Source organism: Haemorhous mexicanus, chromosome 22 (assembly GCF_027477595.1).
Source record: "Haemorhous mexicanus isolate bHaeMex1 chromosome 22, bHaeMex1.pri, whole genome shotgun sequence".
Classification (NCBI taxonomy): Eukaryota; Metazoa; Chordata; class Aves; order Passeriformes; family Fringillidae; genus Haemorhous; species Haemorhous mexicanus.
The window spans coordinates 9,831,315-9,848,508 of record NC_082362.1 but is presented as its reverse complement, the minus strand read 5'-3'; the positions used below and the strand labels follow the sequence as shown (position 1 = coordinate 9,848,508).

The following is a 17,194-nucleotide window of genomic DNA, read 5'->3' as shown; positions in this document are numbered from 1 at the left end:
GTATTAATTGAATGTCATGAGGCTGCCAGGAGAAAAACTCCCAGTAAATAAAAATGCAGCATTTTGCTCGGGCTGCTGAACCTGTGCAGGTTGCAAAACCTCAGTTATTCACTGGAGGCTCCTCTCTCAGTGCCAGAAAACCTCACTCCTTTGCCATCCACTTTGGAGAATGAATAAATTCAGGCAAATCAGGAGCAGGGCAAATCTGGAGAAATTACAAAGGGGAGGAGTTCACCTTCCTGCTATGGCTTTCAGGTCTGTCCTGGACTACTTACTCCAGTATAAAACTGAGAGCAGAAATATGATCACATCCTGAGGAGTCCAATCAATTCTGGTTTCAACACTGAGCCTATTTAAACTAGAGAATGGAATTGCTGCTCCTTGCTGTGCTCTGCCTGCACATTCTCAAGACAGAGGCAGTAGGTAAGTCCTTCCCTGCTCTTTCTAACCCCACTTTAAGGTTACTCTTATTTCTGATTTGTTTCTGACTAGCAGGACATGCAGTGCAGGCTCTCTGATTCTTCTCTCTGGGAAATGAAGGATGATTGATTTATTTATCTCTCTGCCTTTTATGACTTGTGTTAAAATATCAAGGACAGGCTTTTCTCATGAATGAATGAGTGCTTTGGGGGTTTCTTTTCACCTTTAGAGATTCTATCTGCCTTCCTCCTCCAAGAAAAATCAATGAGCTTTGACTTGATCTCTGAATTTTATTATGTACGTGCATTTAAAATATCAAACCCTAATTTCTTTATCTTTAAAACCCCTTTAAACTTGACAGAATTTGCTTGTTTGAAATTTCTACTCCCTTTGCTTTGCTATGTATGATCCAAGATGAAATTCTGCTGAGGGAGAAAGAACAATATGTCTTTGCTGCATCAGCCCCATCTATTTTTGCTCCCTGGGCACTATAAGTACACTGAGCACTTAGGATGGCTCAATTAAATAGTGATCTATAATTAGTATTGAAAAATGCACCAGGTATTTTCCCCCTGCTTCTGTTTAATCAGCAACACTGAATAAATCCCTTTTCCTATGCAAATACCAGCACGGAGCCTCCTCGAAATGAAACAGCAGCTTTTAAAAGTGCCGAAGGATCCATTGTTTGCACTGAAATAGAGCAGAGTGCAGCCAGGAGAGAAGGGACCCGGCACTGCCGGGGGAAGTGCTGCCCTGAGACCTGCCGAAGGGAGATGGTGCTAAAGCAGATCAAGGTTCAGAGCTGCCCAAAAACTCCTGAAGGCTTTCCCTGCCTTTATTTCATTTCCCTGCCTTTATTTCATTTCCCTGCCTTCATTTCCCTGCCTTTATTTCATTTCCCTGCCTTCATTTCCCTGCCTTTATTTCATTTCCCTGCCTTTATTTCCCTGCCTTTATTTCCCTGCCTTTATTTCCCTATCCCTCAGCACCTGGCTTTGCCTGGTTCTCAGCTGACATTCCAAACCCTTCCCTCTGCTCAGCCTCTGCTGCCGGGGCTGCCACACCTGGGGCAGGTAAACGCAGACAGACACAAAAAGCTTTTGCTTTTCCGAAGTCTGCCCCTGTTTGCTTCTGAGTGATTCTGGCTATCAACACCGTGCTCCATTTACTGCCCCATTAGGGGCTTTATTGGGCAAACCAAACACAGTCTAGAAAACACTTGTGACTTGATTAGATTGGTGTCAATAATTAGGGTTTACCTCTCTGTCAGAAGGAAGCAACACCGGGAATACATTAATGATAATTTGTAGGTGTTTTTTGCCCCCCCCTGGTTATTTGCATCTTTTCCCTTGAGTGTGGACCAAATTACACAGTCATCAATACACAAGAAACTCCCTCTCTGCTCCTTCTTCTCCAAACTTTCCTCAGGAAGCAGCTCCACAGGACACAATTTAGTCAAGAAACTCCACTTTTGAGAACCAGCTGAAATTCCTTCTTGTTGTATTCCTTCCTGTTATCTATAATTTTATTTAATGAACAAACCTTTCCTTCCTGTCTTGGCACTTGTCAGAACCAGCCTGGCTGTGATCAGCTCATTGAGCCCAGCTCCACCTGGGCAGCTGATAACTCAGCACACTGAAGCAGTCAGATGACTGATTGCTAATCTGCAATTGCTGCCAGCCTTGTCTGAGCAGCAGAGCACCTGTGGTTCCAGATCACTCTCAGCAGTCCTCAGAGGGCTTTCTGAGGAAGGAAGGGGCATTATCCCTGCTGTAGGAGAGGGAAACTGAGGCACGCCAGTGCAGGCACCTGCCCAGGGATGAAACCATCATCCCCCAGCCCCTCATCCTCTGCCTCATCCAGGTCTCAGTGTGTTCCATTTACAGCTGATCCCCCTCAGGTTTCTTGTCTGGTTCCTTTGAGAGCTCAGGGACCCTCTGCTGCTCTTTTGGGGGAAAAGAGAGACAAAGTGCCTGCAATTTCCAGCAGGAATGCTCCAAACCTTGTGAGAGTGAGGGACATCCATCCATCCATCCATCCATCCATCCATCCATCCATCCATCCATCCATCCATCCATCCATCCATCCATCCCTCCAGCAGCTCTGGGGTGGGGTTACAGCAAAGTCACTGAAAATTAATTTTCTTCAGGGGGAATGGAATGAACCCCAGCACGTTTTAACCTTTTGCTTTATCACAGAGCAGGACTCAGCCATGAGGAGACAAATCTCCCACAGTCCATGCTCTGCTGCTCCCAAAGATTGATGCCTGATAGGACATTCCTCTAATTTAGATGAGATTAGATCCCTCCAATTTTCTCTATTTCTGCTCACATGCTTTTACCAGTCACAAACATTAAATTTACATAACCATGCGGACATTGGCATCAATTCTCACTCTGGGGTTTCCTCGGGGCCATTTAGGTACAAAATACCCCTGAGAGCTCCATCAGCAGCTTAAAAAAATAAGAAAGATGCTGTGATTTCTTCCCTTTCCAGTTCTAATGGTGTGGACTGCACACAGATTTATGGTTGGGCTCCAAATCCATTTTAGGGCTGGCAAAGTTGGGATGCTGGCACACTTGGACACACTCTGGGGTGAAAAGTTGCATTTTCAGCTGATTAAAGAAAGGATAATAAATGCAATGTCAGACCTGGAACGCAGAGAAAAGGCAGTGAGCCACAGGAATTATGGAATGACCCATCTGAGGGGTTTAGGTCACCTCTGGAGTCTCCATCAGGTCGGAATCCAAGCTGCCCCTTCCCCAGGGATGAGGATGACTCTGCTCAGTTTTATCCATGATTTCCCCACTGATCCTCCTGGCTCTTCCTCTGGGATGCTGGGAGCAGAAAAACCTTTGGCACTTTGAAAAAACCAGCAGGAACCTTGAGGTCTCCTAGAAAAGCTGCAAAGTCCAGAGTCTGTCTCTGTGCAGGCTCTTTTCCCTGCTTGTGGCGTTGCAGGAGATGCTTTGCTGTGTTACAGCATCTATCCAGTGGCCTCTTATTAGATTTTTAATCATATTTTTAGCCACAGGATCAGCCATCAAAAGCTCAGCACAAAAGGCTGCAAAAGGCCAGCACAGCTACCAAGTGATTTGTTTGAATTAAATTTTAAAAGTGCTTTAAAATAAATAATTCTGAATTGCATTTTTATCACAGAAAGCAAGGCAAAACCTCTCACAGGAGGAAATCACCTTAGCCCTGGATACTCATTTTTTGTCACAGCCCTGCCTTTGATACAGGACATTTCTGATTGCACATTATCTGCAGCAGAGTACCACAGGTCACAGCTGAAAACCTTCCCCTGCTCTCTGACACAGAGGAAGTCCTTTGCAGATGTTAATAGGGCACATCCAGAGCCCCTGAGTCCCTTTGGATTTTCCCTGCAGTTTGTGTCTGTTCCAAAGGCCTCATCCAGCCTGTGATTTATGTGTGCAAATGATAAACATCAGATGTGCTGCCTTGCAAGGCTTCACCACCAGAGTAAAGCTGATTTTCAGGGCTAACTCCCCATCATCTCCTGCAGTATCCCTGCATAAAGGTGTGTGTCCCTGGGGAAAATCAAATTAAGGTTAAAAGTGAAGAGCAGTGAATGGCCAGGAATGCTTGCAGAGCCACACAAATCTCGAGGTGAACTTTTGGAGCAGGTTTTGTCTGTCAAAGGGGTGACTGGGGCTTCCTGAGGATGTGCAACGCTTCAGGAGGTATAAATATTCTCATGCCTATATGCTCAGCAATCCCATTAATTAGAAAGACAGGCTTAAATAACAATTGCTTTTGTTTTGTCTTTTGCACTAAAAATAGAAAGTTTCACAAAGCCAGCTAAAAATAGGAGGAGCCCAACACAAGCCAAACCTAAAAATAAACCCCATGCAAACCCAGCTTTTGCCATTTTGGTGGAAAAGGATGCAGAGGTGAGAGCAGATTTTGGGGATGGGTTTGAGGATGAGGACAGCAGAGCAGGGAGAGCTCTGGGATGGGCACTGGGAGCAGCAGGAGAACAGGGAATGGCCAGGCAGGATGGCTGCAAGGGGGACAGGAGGCTAAAGGGACAAACAGGACTCAGGTGAAAGAGAGAAAGGATTTGAATTAAAAATCAACACAGAACATTTCCAGTGTCCTGGGCAAAAAGGTCATTCACACTCCCAGATGCTCAATATCGTGAATAAAACCAGCAAAAATAATAATAAAACCCGCAAAAATAATAATAAAAACTGCAATAATAATAATAAAAATGGCAAGATAGAAGCTGAATAAACCACAGGCAGGGTATCAGAGGCAGGAATTGAGGCAGTTTGGTGGTTTAGTGACTCCTGAGTGCACAGGTTAAATGGCATTTCCAGCACACCAAGCTGCTCCAAGTAGGGCAGCAAGCAGTGCACAGTGGGACAGAGCAGATTTGGGAACTTTAATGGAATTCAGACAATCTGAGCGTGGTCCAAAGAGCCGAAGGGTCTTTTCCCAGATCTCACAATAGCACCTTGGCAGGGCTGCTCCAGCCTGGCCCCTGGCCAGCTGCACCTCCTGCCTCCCTGGGCAGCAGAGGGAGGTCTCAACTGCAGCAATATTTTATTTATTTTTTTTGCCTCGAGTTCCAAATGAGGCTTGATAGCTAAAACAATTGAAAACGTTTGCAATAGAATGAAAACAATACGTAATTTGTATTGTTTTTTGGGCCAGCCCCGTGCCAAGAAGCAGCTTTGGCAGGAAGCAGTTGTAAATTCCAGGAGGGACAGGCAGAGATAAGTGGGACTGCTCAGGTGCCAAGAGAGACTCCCTAAATTTAACTGTGCTGAACTCCGTGGAGGAAGAGCCAGCCCTGTCCAGCCCTACTCTAAATTAAACCAAATAAAGTCAAGGTGACACCTGTGGGATGCTCCAGAACCACTGAAATCAAGGATAAATCCATAATAAAATGGAGGAGAAATATATCATTGATAATACAGGTGTGCATATAGATATTATCTATATATTTTTATAACTGTATATCACAGCAGTGATTTCAGCACCTCAACCACAAAAACAAACCAAAAAGCCCTCCCTAAAACACTGAAACTCCACTTTCTGCTGTTTTCCCAGCAATAAAATGAGCTACAGGAAAGAGTGTGGGAGGTTTGATTGGAAGAGCAGAGCAGGGGGGATCTGAGGGGTCCCATAAAAAAGGGGGTTCAGAGGGAGATTTTGAAGAGGGGACAGTGGGAAGGTGAAGGGCAGCCTTGTCAGAGGGGACAAAAGATGAATGGAGCCAGGACAGGAATTCCAGATGAAGAGGGAACTGTTTGTATGCTGTAAACACCAGGGAGGGAAGAGAATTGTTTAGGGTGGTTCGGTGATATTTCTAGGAGTGATGGGATGCAGATAAGGAAGTGGAAAATGTAAGCTATTAAATAGGAAACATTTCCTGACACCGTGGGCTAATGCACTGAGGAAAAGTCTTCCAAGGGAAGTGGCAGGAGCCTCTGGACAATTACAAGTGGCCTGGACAACGTGCCTGAGGGCATAATCCTGCCTAGAACCAGGGAGAGCTGGGGGATGTGACAAGGATATTCCCTTCTTGCTCTGGAAAGCAAGCCCCAAAGCTCAGGGGAAGAAAGAGCCATTGTGATGCACAGTTCCTATGGGGAGGGAGGCTCACATCCCACTCAGATCACATCCAAATGCAAATTTTCCTCCTCAAGGACTCTGTGGTTCCTCCTGAGCAGCACCCACACAAAGGCTCCTGTTCCTCAATGTTCCACTGCTGCCAATCAAAAAACAAAAAACCAAAAAAACCAGCCCTAAATCACACTAAACATGAATCCACTGTTTGCTCAGGCATTCTCCTGTGTTTAATTAGCTCGTTCTTGAAGGTCTAACAGTTTCAAGGACACTTTTGTTATGAAGTGCTGGATTTATGTGCTGTTCTACTTCACTGATATTATCCAACCACAAGTGTGGTAAGGACTTGGTAGAAAACACAATCCTCACCTTGTTCAGAGACATTGGGAATTGGTGGAAAGATGCAAAAATCAGATATAATTATTAAACCTCCTGAGTGCTGGATGTGAGACAGCTGTAGCCGCTGAGGGCTGGATTTTCAAAATTAAATTTTATTTTATTCAACTTTTTCTCCCCATCATTTTGATGCCCAGGCTGTGCTCAAGAGTCAGTTTACTGAGAGGTGATTGAAACCCACAAGTTTATGGGACACAGCTTCCCAGACACTGTTCAGGGGTGAAAACTCAGTGATTTCTGTGTTTGAGAAGGGACAGAACCCATTTCCATCCCCCTGGCACACAGACCCTGGCTCAGGACCAGCACCAGCACAATCTGGGGATAACTCCCCTTCCCCCTGTGGCTCTGCTTGAATTTGGTGGTTCCACAAAGGTTTAAAATCTCCAGAGCCTTGAACCTCTGCCCTGGCTCCCAGCTGTGCTCAGACCGCCTGGAAAATCGGATTTTCAGCGCAGAAATGCTTTGATGTCCAGGCCATGCTCCCACTCCATTGTGAAACCTCCTGGAACTGCCCAGCCTGGAGCTCTCACCTTCCCCCTCTGCCTTCCATCCCAAAGGTTTGGCAGTAAATCCTTCCAGGTTATTCCTGCTGGTGTTTTCACACCTGAAGGTTCCTTCGTGTGCAAATTGCCAAGAGACTCCCAGTGCCAGGCTGGGATTGTCAAAAGTTCACAGCGACCCCAGGGCAGCTGCCAGAACCACCCCTGGAGTCTCTGATCCGTGTGAAAAGCCACGTGGAGGCAGTGTGGAGGGCAGCTCAGCTGATCTCTGCACTAAATTCAAATTAAGCATTTTAATTAATTGATCAAAATATCGATTAAGGCGCTCGGTGACACCCTGTGCTTGGAACTTCTGCACTTTCCCTGTGGGGATGAGGACGAGCTCGGTGCCACTGTCCTGGAAAGATAAAAGAATACAACAGTCAGTGCTTTTTTTATCTTTCCAGAAAAGTGAAGGGGTTTTTTTTTTGTGTGTGTGTGTGAGTGAGTGTGTGTTAAAAATCTGCCAAAAGGATAAAACCTCGTCAAACCCAGTTTTTGGGCAACAACATAGAAATCCCTGCAGTTCTTACCACACAGAAAAAGCAAAGTTTGCTTTTCATCCCAGTCTTGCTAAACTGCAAAGTGAGGCCACATTGTTTGTAGCCTTCAGCAGAAATTTCGTTTTTGTGAAAGAAAAAGCGAAAGTATCATTTTTTAAAGGTTGTATTAATTGCCATGAGGTCTCTCTGTGTCACAGCTGCCCAGGTTCTACAACAATTCTCTGCTTAGAACTTCTAAATCCTTAATAGATGGATGCATTGTTATGCCACTGATATCAAGATAAAGGTGTTAAAAGCCTTCCAGCAGGTGTGTTATAAATTACAAATTAAGGTAATTACCAGTCAAGTGACAGGGCTCCTCCATAATTATCCCTAAAATTGATTAGCCATTTATTAAAATGTCTATAATTTACTGATCACAAGCAAACAGAAGGTATGATATTAATCATCATTATAAGAGGGTTTGGATTGTTATGGATTGAAGTTAAATAGCCAAAGAGAACTACCCCTGTCAAAGTCAATTTAAAGTTTAAAATAAATAAAGAGTCACTGAAGCAACTTGGGATAAACAGAACAATCCTACTGTCCTAACTAGATAAACACATAAAGTTAAATCAGCTCTTGCCCTCTGAATTTTGTATTTCTTTTGACAATGAAAAAGTAAAATTCAGATGTTCTGCTGAAGAATTTTGCATCCATCCCTGTGGGATGGATCCAGCTGAGTTAGACCAAAGATCCTCCAGGTCCTGCAGGAAGTGGGATCCTTCATTTCTCAGAATTCCCCAGGTAACCTTCAAAGGAATTCCTGGAACAGGCTGAGATAAATCCTCTTGCATAAGTGAATTTACAAGTCTGTGAGAGGCTGGCAAGTGCAGAGCTGATAAAAGGAAATTTACTTTAACACCGCATATATTCAAATGTGGAACTTTTGCCTCAAGAAGTCGAGGAAGCCAAGGTTTGAAAATCAAATTCTTTAGGATTGCAGCTCATTCAGAACTCTGATGTCCTAAAGATTCCTGCCAGCACAGGTTTTGGGGGGATATTAATGGCTATAAAGTGGTTTATGAGAGATCAGCAGGAGATCTACAGAGGGCAGAGCTGCCAATCCGTTTCCCTGCTGCTTTTTGGGGGCATAATTTGTACAGATTTTAATTCACCTGTTTTATTTATTGTTTTTTAGTGGGCCACTGGTGCTACCGGTCGCAGAAGTGTGAGCTGCCACAGTGTGAAGGTACTGCCAAGCAATTTCTTTTTCCAATCACACTGGTGATTCTTCTGCTTTGCAAAGGGGCTGCTGAGAGAAATAATGCAAGAAATTCACAGCCCTCAGCTTTTAATGCCTCGTGGTCACATTGCTGGTGACCCTGTCAGTGCCAAACAGGGCATTTTGAAGCTCTCGGTGTTTGTGGTGACTGCTCATTTTGTGTTGCCCAAGGCTAATGTAGAAATGTACAAGTAAATGTAAAAATGTAAATACACAACTGTAAAAATCAAATACACAAATGTAAGAATCACCCCAGAAGTTGGGGTGGTGCCTCAAATGCCCGTTTTGGTTGGGTGGTTTGGCTTCCTTGAGGATTTGCTGTCTATAGGGAAAAAAATAAACATTTTCTTCATCCCTGAGCAGGTCCTGCCCAATGGCATCAGATAAACAAGGATTGCAGAGGGGACAAGCAGTCCCCTGTCAACATTGTCACCCGAAATGTGGTGTATGAGAAGAGCCTCAAGCCCCTGAGTTTTGAAGGCTACGACGCGAAGGGCTCTGCCCAGTGGAACCTGGAAAACAACGGGCACACAGGCAAGTACTGCCCAGCCTGCTCCTGGGGATGGACTGGGCTTTCCCTGGCTCCTGCCAGGTAGGCACAGATGGGATCCCACCCCTCTTGCTTCAGAAGTGAAGCTCCCAGAACGCTTTTGGCATCAATATTTCCTTGGGAGGTTTGTGGGAATGATGAAGGTTTGGGGTTGTGGATGCAGTTCTTGAACATCTCAGCAGGAGTTTCTGTGCAGGAGCAGAGCTGGAGGTGCCACAGGAGCTCTAAAGCAAAACCCTCCAACCCAAACAGAGTCCAGGGCTGGGGGCAGGTGGGCAGGACAACAATTTGGGCAGAATTTTCTCATTTTCTGCTGAAACCACTTCATTCCTGGGCTGGCCCTTTCCAACTCTCGCCTCTGCACAAAGAATTCTGCTGGAGAAAAGCCTGATGTGGGAAAGTCATTCCCAGTGCTGTGTGCTATTAGTTCTTCAAATAATGAGCTATATTCTTCTCAGATTCAGAGCTGTTTTCTCTGCACACAGAAGTTATCTGATGTTGATCAGCTACTTAGTGAATCAGTAAACCTTGAATCAATTAACAGTAATTTAGACCTGTTCCACTTCCTCCACCTTCCTTCACAATGCTGAGGATGCTGCTCCAAAAAATTATGTTCAATTACTTCGACTTTAAAAATAAACCTGTAGCCTATTTTTTTTTTTTTTTAAGTTACATGTAGGTGTTTTTAAAGTCTTGGATGGGTTGTTTTAACTGCCAGATCCTCAAAGCAGAAAACAGCAAGTAGCAAATATTTCCTGATTTAAAAGGAAAAGGTGGGAAGACAGCTGGGGGATTTTAACAGCCAGAAATTCTCATGTGGTGGCAGACCACAAGAAAAAAGAATGTTTTGACTTTTCATTAATATATGGATTAATGACTTTCCCACTTCAGGGTGATACTCCAGAATGTCCAATTACAGTCCCTTTAACATCAAAATTAATATTTATAAGGATTGCTCCTCATCTTCCCCAGCCATGCATAAGGATTAGGGGTTTAATCTGGGCTTTTAAAATCTCTTCCTTTTGAGGTCAACCAATTCCTGTGCTAAATGAGGAGGTTATTGCTTAAATTACAGCTGCAATTAGAGGCTGCAGGTGAGATTAGACCCTCATTATTTTCCATGATGGGCACATAGCAAAGGTCGCTGTCTCAAAGGTCTTAAGCTAAATAAACAAAGCCCACAAAGACATCTGACTCATCCATTTACGGATTAAAAAGCAAAGGAACTAAATGACTCATGCACTCTCCAAGCTCATTTGGAATTCAGAACAGAAATTTCTGGGGCTGCAATCCAGAATTTTCCTATGCAAAGAGAAGTGCTGTGCTTAACGTGGGGGTTGCAAAAAGCAAAACTTTAAAGTATATCTCAAATACACATGATTTAGGCTTAAATTGCAGCACTACTCTAAATTAAAACAGATTATCTTTAAACCCTGCCCAAAGGAAATGTTACAGTGCAGAAAACAGGAGGTTAAAATGATGGTTAAAACCCAAGCAAACTGGGATCAAATTTACTTTGATAGAGGTTTCTTTTTTTTAGGAAAAAAAATGAAGGAATATGGGGTCTTCTGAGAGGTATAAGAATCTCTGACTCCAGAGGTCGTAATAGTTACAATTAATCTCAAATTAAACTCAGCCATGATTTTGTAAGAGTTCAGTTTCTGCAGAGCAGAATTTCTGGAACACTTGCTCTGAAAAGCCAAGTGAGAACCTGAAAATAAATTTGAATCTCAAGAACATCTCTGCTCTCACACACTGTTAATGTAGGACCTGCTCTTCTCCTTTAAAACAATTCATGCTTTTTTCCCCAGTTAAAGTAGCACTGGACACATCCCCTAAAATCGGAGGAGGAGGCCTGGAGAGAAAATACAAGGCAGTAGAATTCCATTTTCACTGGGGAGTCCTGAGTGAGCAACAAATTGTGAGTCCTGGCTCAGAGCACAGCATAGATGGAGAGAAATACCCCATGGAGGTAGGTGGGACTGTGGGTGGAGCATGGGTTTCACTCCAGAACTCTGGAATTCTGAGATCCTGCTCCGAAAAACTCTTGGCTAGTTCCCCAAGGGAGGTCTGAGGGTGGAAATCATTGTCCTTGGCTGTTGTGTTCCAGCTTCATATCGTCCACATAAGAGAAGATGCTTCAGATATGACAGAAGCCAAGAAAACTCCAGATGGTTTGGCTGTGTTGGCCTTCTTTGTAAAGGTAGGCAGGGAAATTTCCAACTGCCCCTCTCAAATCTCAGCCAGCAGCTTGGCCGAGGGATTGTTTATGTCAGTAGTTTATGATTATGTCAATATTGCAGTAGCCCAAGATTTACTCTCCCTATCTTCTGCAGGCATTCTGCCAGCACTGAGTTAGTTCCTCTCCCCTTTCTTACATCCTGCTTGCTGTTATTTCTTTTTGTGGCCCTTTTCTGTTTTATTCACCACTGATTAAAAGCAACCACTTGTAGAGAAATACACAATGTGGAATTAAAATATTTCCTTTTCAGGTTGACAAAGAAGAAAATAAAAACTATGCAACTCTATTGAGTGAATTAAAGAATATTAGATACAAAGGTAAGGGATTTCACAAGCTGTGTGGGGTGAGGATAAATGTGGGCAAAACCTTCAGCCACAAGCACTACAAGGGATTTTCCCCTGATGGTATTTCCAGGGCAATCAGCAAAGGTGGATCCTTTGCCACTGAGCTCTCTCCTCCCACCTGAGGAAGACCTTGAGAGGTACTTTCGCTATCAGGGGTCCCTCACCACACCTGACTGCTACCAGGGTGTCATCTGGACCATCTTTGAGACGCCAGTCCAGCTCAGCCTGCTCCAGGTGGGTGGCAGAGGCACAGCCTGGAGGTTCTGTGCCATGTCCCTGGGCTGCCTGCCCGCAGGGTGACACCTCAGTGCCTTATCCCTGGCACCTGGGCAGGGTGACACCTCAGTGCCTTATCCCTGGCACCTGGGCTGGGTGACACCTCAGTGCCTTATCCCTGGCACCTGGGCAGGGTGACACCTCAGTGCCTTATCCCTGGCACCCAGACAGGGTGACACCTCAGTGCCTTATCCCTGGTACCTGGGCAGGGTGACACCTCAGTGCCTTATCCCTGGCACCTGGGCAGGGTGACACCTCAGTGCCTTATCCCTGGCACCTGGGCAGGGTGACACCTCAGTGCCTTATCCCTGGCACCTGGGCTGGGTGACACCTCAGTGCCTTATCCCTGGCACCTGGGCAGGGTGACACCTCAGTGCCTTATCCCTGGCACCCAGACAGGGTGACACCTCAGTGCCTTATCCCTGGTACCTGGGCAGGGTGACACCTCAGTGCCTTATCCCTGGCACCTGGGCAGGGTGACACCTCAGTGCCTTATCCCTGGCACCTGGGCAGGGTGACACCTCAGTGCCTTATCCCTGGTACCCGGGCAGGGTGACACCTCAGTGCCTTATGCCTGGCACCTGGGCAGGGTGACACCTCAGTGCCTTATCCCTGGTACCTGGGCAGGGTGACACCTCAGTGCCTTATCCCTGGCACCTGGGCAGGGTGACACCTCAGTGCCTTATCCCTGGTACCCGGGCAGGGTGACACCTCAGTGCCTTATCCCTGGCACCTGGGCAGGGTGACACCTCAGTGCCTTATGCCTGGCACCTGGGCAGGGTGACACCTCAGTGCCTTATCCCTGGCACCCGGGCAGGGTGACACCTCAGTGCCTTATCCCTGGCACGCGGGCTGGGTGACACCTCAGTGCCTTATCCCTGGCACCTGGGCTGGGTGGCACCTCAGTGCCTTGTTCTCCACACACCCTCACTTGGCAGCAGCCTGAAGGTGCTCCCCGCTGCCAGCTGATTGACCCTGTTAAATCATCTCTCAGAAAATGGCAGGAAAGGGGCAGGAAGGGGAAATGACGGTGTGAGGAGAGAGCCAAGAACCCCCCCAAGCTCAGGGCTTCGTCAGCAGCACTTCCACTGCTGCACCCGCTCACTCCCCCGCTCCACAGCTTTCCTCCCGTTGTCAGGGCAGCAGAACACAGTCATTCCAAACCCAGACCTTGGGCCCATCAGCATCAAACAGCCCATTTTTGACCTGCAGGCAGGAAGAGGAGATGGAGTTATGAGTGCTTGGGAAACACAGGTTGTGCAGAAATCACACAGCCTGGCCCAGAGCCAGTTCAGCTCCTCACTCACAGTATGCCCTGTGTGCTGTCACAGTGCCCCCAGCATAGCCCAGGGCCACTCAGAGCAGCCAGGAACCTGACCAAGGACAGAATTCCTGCTGTTCCTGCCTCGTGTCAGCCAGGAACCTGACCAAGGACAGAATTCCTGCTGTTCCTGCCTCGTGTCACCCTGACGTGGGGGCCAGGGCTGGGGCTGCGTGAGTCAGGAGCTCTGGAGGAGCCAGTCCTGGGGCTGCACAGAGCATTTGGCTCCCACTCACGGGAAGTGCCCGTGATTGCCAAGGTTGGAAGGAGCCATCACTCAGTGACCTCTCCTGTGGCCTCTGCCACGGCCTTTCCTGTGAGGTTCAAGGCACCCATTAAACCATCAGGTTCAAAACCAGAGTGAGGCAGCAGGGGTTGGGCTGGCAACACAACTGCCAGAGTTGTTAAAGCAGAATTAACAAGCCGTTGTGTTTTGCAGCTGTCCCAGTTCGCAGCTCTGCACTTTGATGGGAAGAACTCCACTCCCATGCTGGAGAATTTCCGGCCAGCGCAGCCCCTGAACGGGCGCGAGGTGCTCTGGTCGGGTGCCAGCGTCGCCCTGCCCAGGGCACAGCTGCTGCTGCTGGCCCTGGCTCTGACCTGCACCCTCAGCTCTCTGTCCCACTGAGCCTTTCCCACCTCGCTCGACGTCCTGGGCCTTAATTTCTTGTTATTTTTACTATTCTTTGTCTCAGCCTCTCATGAATTGTGTCCCAACACAGAATAGCCTTGTCCTCCTCCAGGCATTAACCAAGGGCTTCTGTGCTGCTCTGGTGAAACCCAAACCACCAAAACTCAAAGGAACTGGGAGATAAAGCAATGAAAATTCAATTTTAAAAGCCAATAGACTCAGAGAAAGCTTAGTCTGGATTATCCTGTAATTTTAAGCCAGCACTGGAAGGAGCTGCACAGAGAACCTCAGAGAGGAATTTGTTCTTAAGTGCCTGTGAAGGGTTGGTTTGGAGCACGTTTACATTCAACACTGCAAATCTGGCAGTGAAATGTGGAGTAATTCCTACAACCCCACACTGTCCTACCTGAAGGTACAACACAGAGCAAAAATCAAATGCTCACACTCAAGAGCAGCACCTGGATCATCCCCTCCAGGGAAGGGCACTCACCCAACACACAAATCCCCCTCCTTCCTTCCGAATCTCTCAGTTAATTTCAGATAAGGACTCTGGATCCTTCCACCCCATCTCCTGCTGGGGCTATCAGGTTCCTCTGTTATTTATTCATCCCTCTCTGGGATGCCATGGCCAATGTGATGTGCTGGGGAGCAGCAGGAGGCTCATCCCCACAGACCAGAGGCACATCTGTGGAAATTCCCTCTCTTTGGAGGGCTGCTTCTGAAGCAGGAGACTCTGATCATCCTTTGTAGTTGTTACTTGCCTAATAAAATAGGACAGCTCAAGAAATGGCTCTTTCTTACATATAAATATATATATATATTTCTTTTATAAATATAATTTTTTTGTAGTAGCATACCTGCAATATTCACACATGGTCAAGATTCATAGTTTTTTCCAAGAAGATTGTGGTTTGAACCAGTTCCTTCAGATCTTACCCAATTACTTAGAGAAAATACATTGGGAAATGGGGTTTCCTTGTATTATTCTAGTTCTCCCTCTGAAGAGGGACATAAGATTTCTCTTTGGCTAGTGCCATATAACAGGTTACAGCTTCTTTTAGGATTTTAGATTTTGGCCACACCAAAATAGGATTTCATATCAGCAGATGTGTATTTTTTTCCTTTAAGGGCAATGTTTGCAGAGATGACTTTATATATTTTCAGGAAAATCCTGGCAGTGAGAGCAACCACAGCTCACCAAAAGCAGGGAAATTATTTTCATATTAATCAATCAGTGAAGCTTTAAAAAAAAAAAAAAAAAAACAAAACAAAAAAAAAACAACAAAAAACCCACATGTGAAAGCAAATGAACATATTAAAGTTTAAAGGAAAGATTAATACTTTAACTGAGTTTTTATGTAACTGAAAATCCTTGCAGGAGCAAACAGAAATGAAATATTAAAGGTGAAAAACAAACTTATATTTGAATTGTTCTGAGTTTTTATTTCTTTTGTCCTTGCTGAAGGGGAATCCACAAACCCTTTCAGAAGAGGAAAGTGACTTTCCCCCCTCCTGTTTTCTTCACAATATTTAGGGTTGGGTTTAGGGCTGGGTTTGCAGTTCTGGGGCAGGGGCAGGGATGTGCAGTGCCTCGGGATGTTTCCAGTGTCAGCAGAGTCGGGGGCTCTGTTTCACAGGCTGTTCTCTGCACTCAGCAGATTCCTGAGTCTGGCACCTTGCCCAGGTGTGCAGAGCCGGTGCCCAACCCCACCCAGCCCCCGGGACAGGGAGCTCCTGCTTTAACAGCAGTGATGGGAACACTCCTTGGGATACCTGAGAAATGCCTTTTGCACTGGCCAAGGTATGCAAGGGCCACCATCCCTCTCCTGCAGGTTATTTCCTCAATTCTCATTTAATAGGCGGCTCTCTGAGGGCTGACTGGAATAAACCCTGCAGGCTCTGGCTCAGCAGTCATTTATTGCTAATAATAAATGAGAAATCACAGGGCACAGCCTCGATGTAACAGATTAAAACAGAACTACAAGGAAGAAAAAATTCTGTTGAAAAGAGGGTGAGTCTCCTCTAAGAGCTCTTCAGCACCAACCCCAGTGTGAATAAAATCTCCCTGGACAGGGATCAGTGTTTTTACTGAGTGGCTCAGGGCTGTGGCAGTAAGGGAAAGGGAAATTCTCCATCTGCTCCTGTCACAGGGATTGACCAGTCTGTGCTCTGCCCGAGGCCCCTCTTGGCACCCAGGCTCTGCTCTGGGGCAGGAGGTGACAAGGACAGGACCAGGGATAATGCAGGGAATAAACAAAAACCCCAGCAAAAGCTATTCCCAGGAAAAGCCAGGAAGGCTTTGAGTGGGAAATCTGATTTGCTTTGTGAGGATGGTTATGGAAAAGCAATCTGCTGTTCCACAGGTAACCTGAGGTGCTGGTTTTCAGGAATTTTGTCTCGGCCACGTTTGGCATGAAATTCTTTTATTGTGAAGACACCAGGAAATGACAGTCACTCCTGAAGGACAAATAGCCAAGGCATGATACAGGAAAGGGTGGGGGGAGGAACAGAAGCATTTGGAAGGATCCAGCAAGAACATTATTTTCCCATGTCCATTGGGGTTAGCACAGAACTGCACTGATCCATTTCACATATGTGACATGGAGCCAGAGCTGATGGCTGTGGGGCTGAAAGCTGCAGTCCCAGGGAAAATGAAACAACACTGGCAATTAAAATTGGGGTTAAAACAAACAAAACAAACAAGGGATTGTACAACCCATCCACAAGCAATCCTTTCCCAGCTCTGGGCTGCACCTTGGTTTGAGAGCAGCTCCAGAGGTGTGAGAGGTGAAGGCACTGCTCCTTCCCAGCCATCAGAGGGGCAGGGGGTGACAGCAGGGGCAGGCACAAAAAAAATCCTAATACAATGTGTTTTCAGCAAACCATTTTTCTCAGGAAGCACAGAGAGACAAGGAAACCAAATCATTACTCACTAGAAATGTATTTACATTATGCACAAAGAATTCTGACAAATTTGGCAACTCCACTTAGAGTCAGCTCCTCCTGTGACAAAACACCAGCTCAAAATGAACTTGTCTGGACAAAATTAGTTTTCTGTGACTGCTGGGAGAGAAGGACAAAGGTTTTTCCTTCATCCTTTGCTTCCTTGC

General features: G+C 46.1%; 1 protein-coding gene across 1 annotated transcript; it reads left to right on the top strand.

The window, feature by feature from the left end:
* Positions 1–287: 287 nt before the first annotated feature.
* Positions 288–15,504, top strand: CA4 (carbonic anhydrase 4). The gene is made up of 8 exons (XM_059866147.1): positions 288–423; positions 8,637–8,687; positions 9,084–9,254; positions 11,082–11,242; positions 11,381–11,473; positions 11,763–11,829; positions 11,927–12,090; positions 13,893–15,504. The coding sequence occupies exons 1-8, from the start codon at positions 366–368 to the stop codon at positions 14,079–14,081; spliced, it is 954 nt and encodes a 317-aa protein (XP_059722130.1). The 5' UTR covers positions 288–365; the 3' UTR covers positions 14,082–15,504.
* Positions 15,505–17,194: the final 1,690 nt, after the last annotated feature.

What these genes read in the sequence shown, in the direction of transcription:
- CA4 (XM_059866147.1), top strand. Translation starts at nt 366, where the DNA reads ATGGAATTGCTGCTCCTTGCTGTGCTCTGCCTGCACATTCTCAAGACA. An exon ending in AAAGAATATTAGATACAAAG is followed by an intron (nt 11,830 to 11,926) that starts GTAAGGGATTTC and finishes TGGTATTTCCAG; the next exon opens with GGCAATCAGCAAAGGTGGAT. An exon ending in TCCAGCTCAGCCTGCTCCAG is followed by an intron (nt 12,091 to 13,892) that starts GTGGGTGGCAGA and finishes TGTGTTTTGCAG; the next exon opens with CTGTCCCAGTTCGCAGCTCT.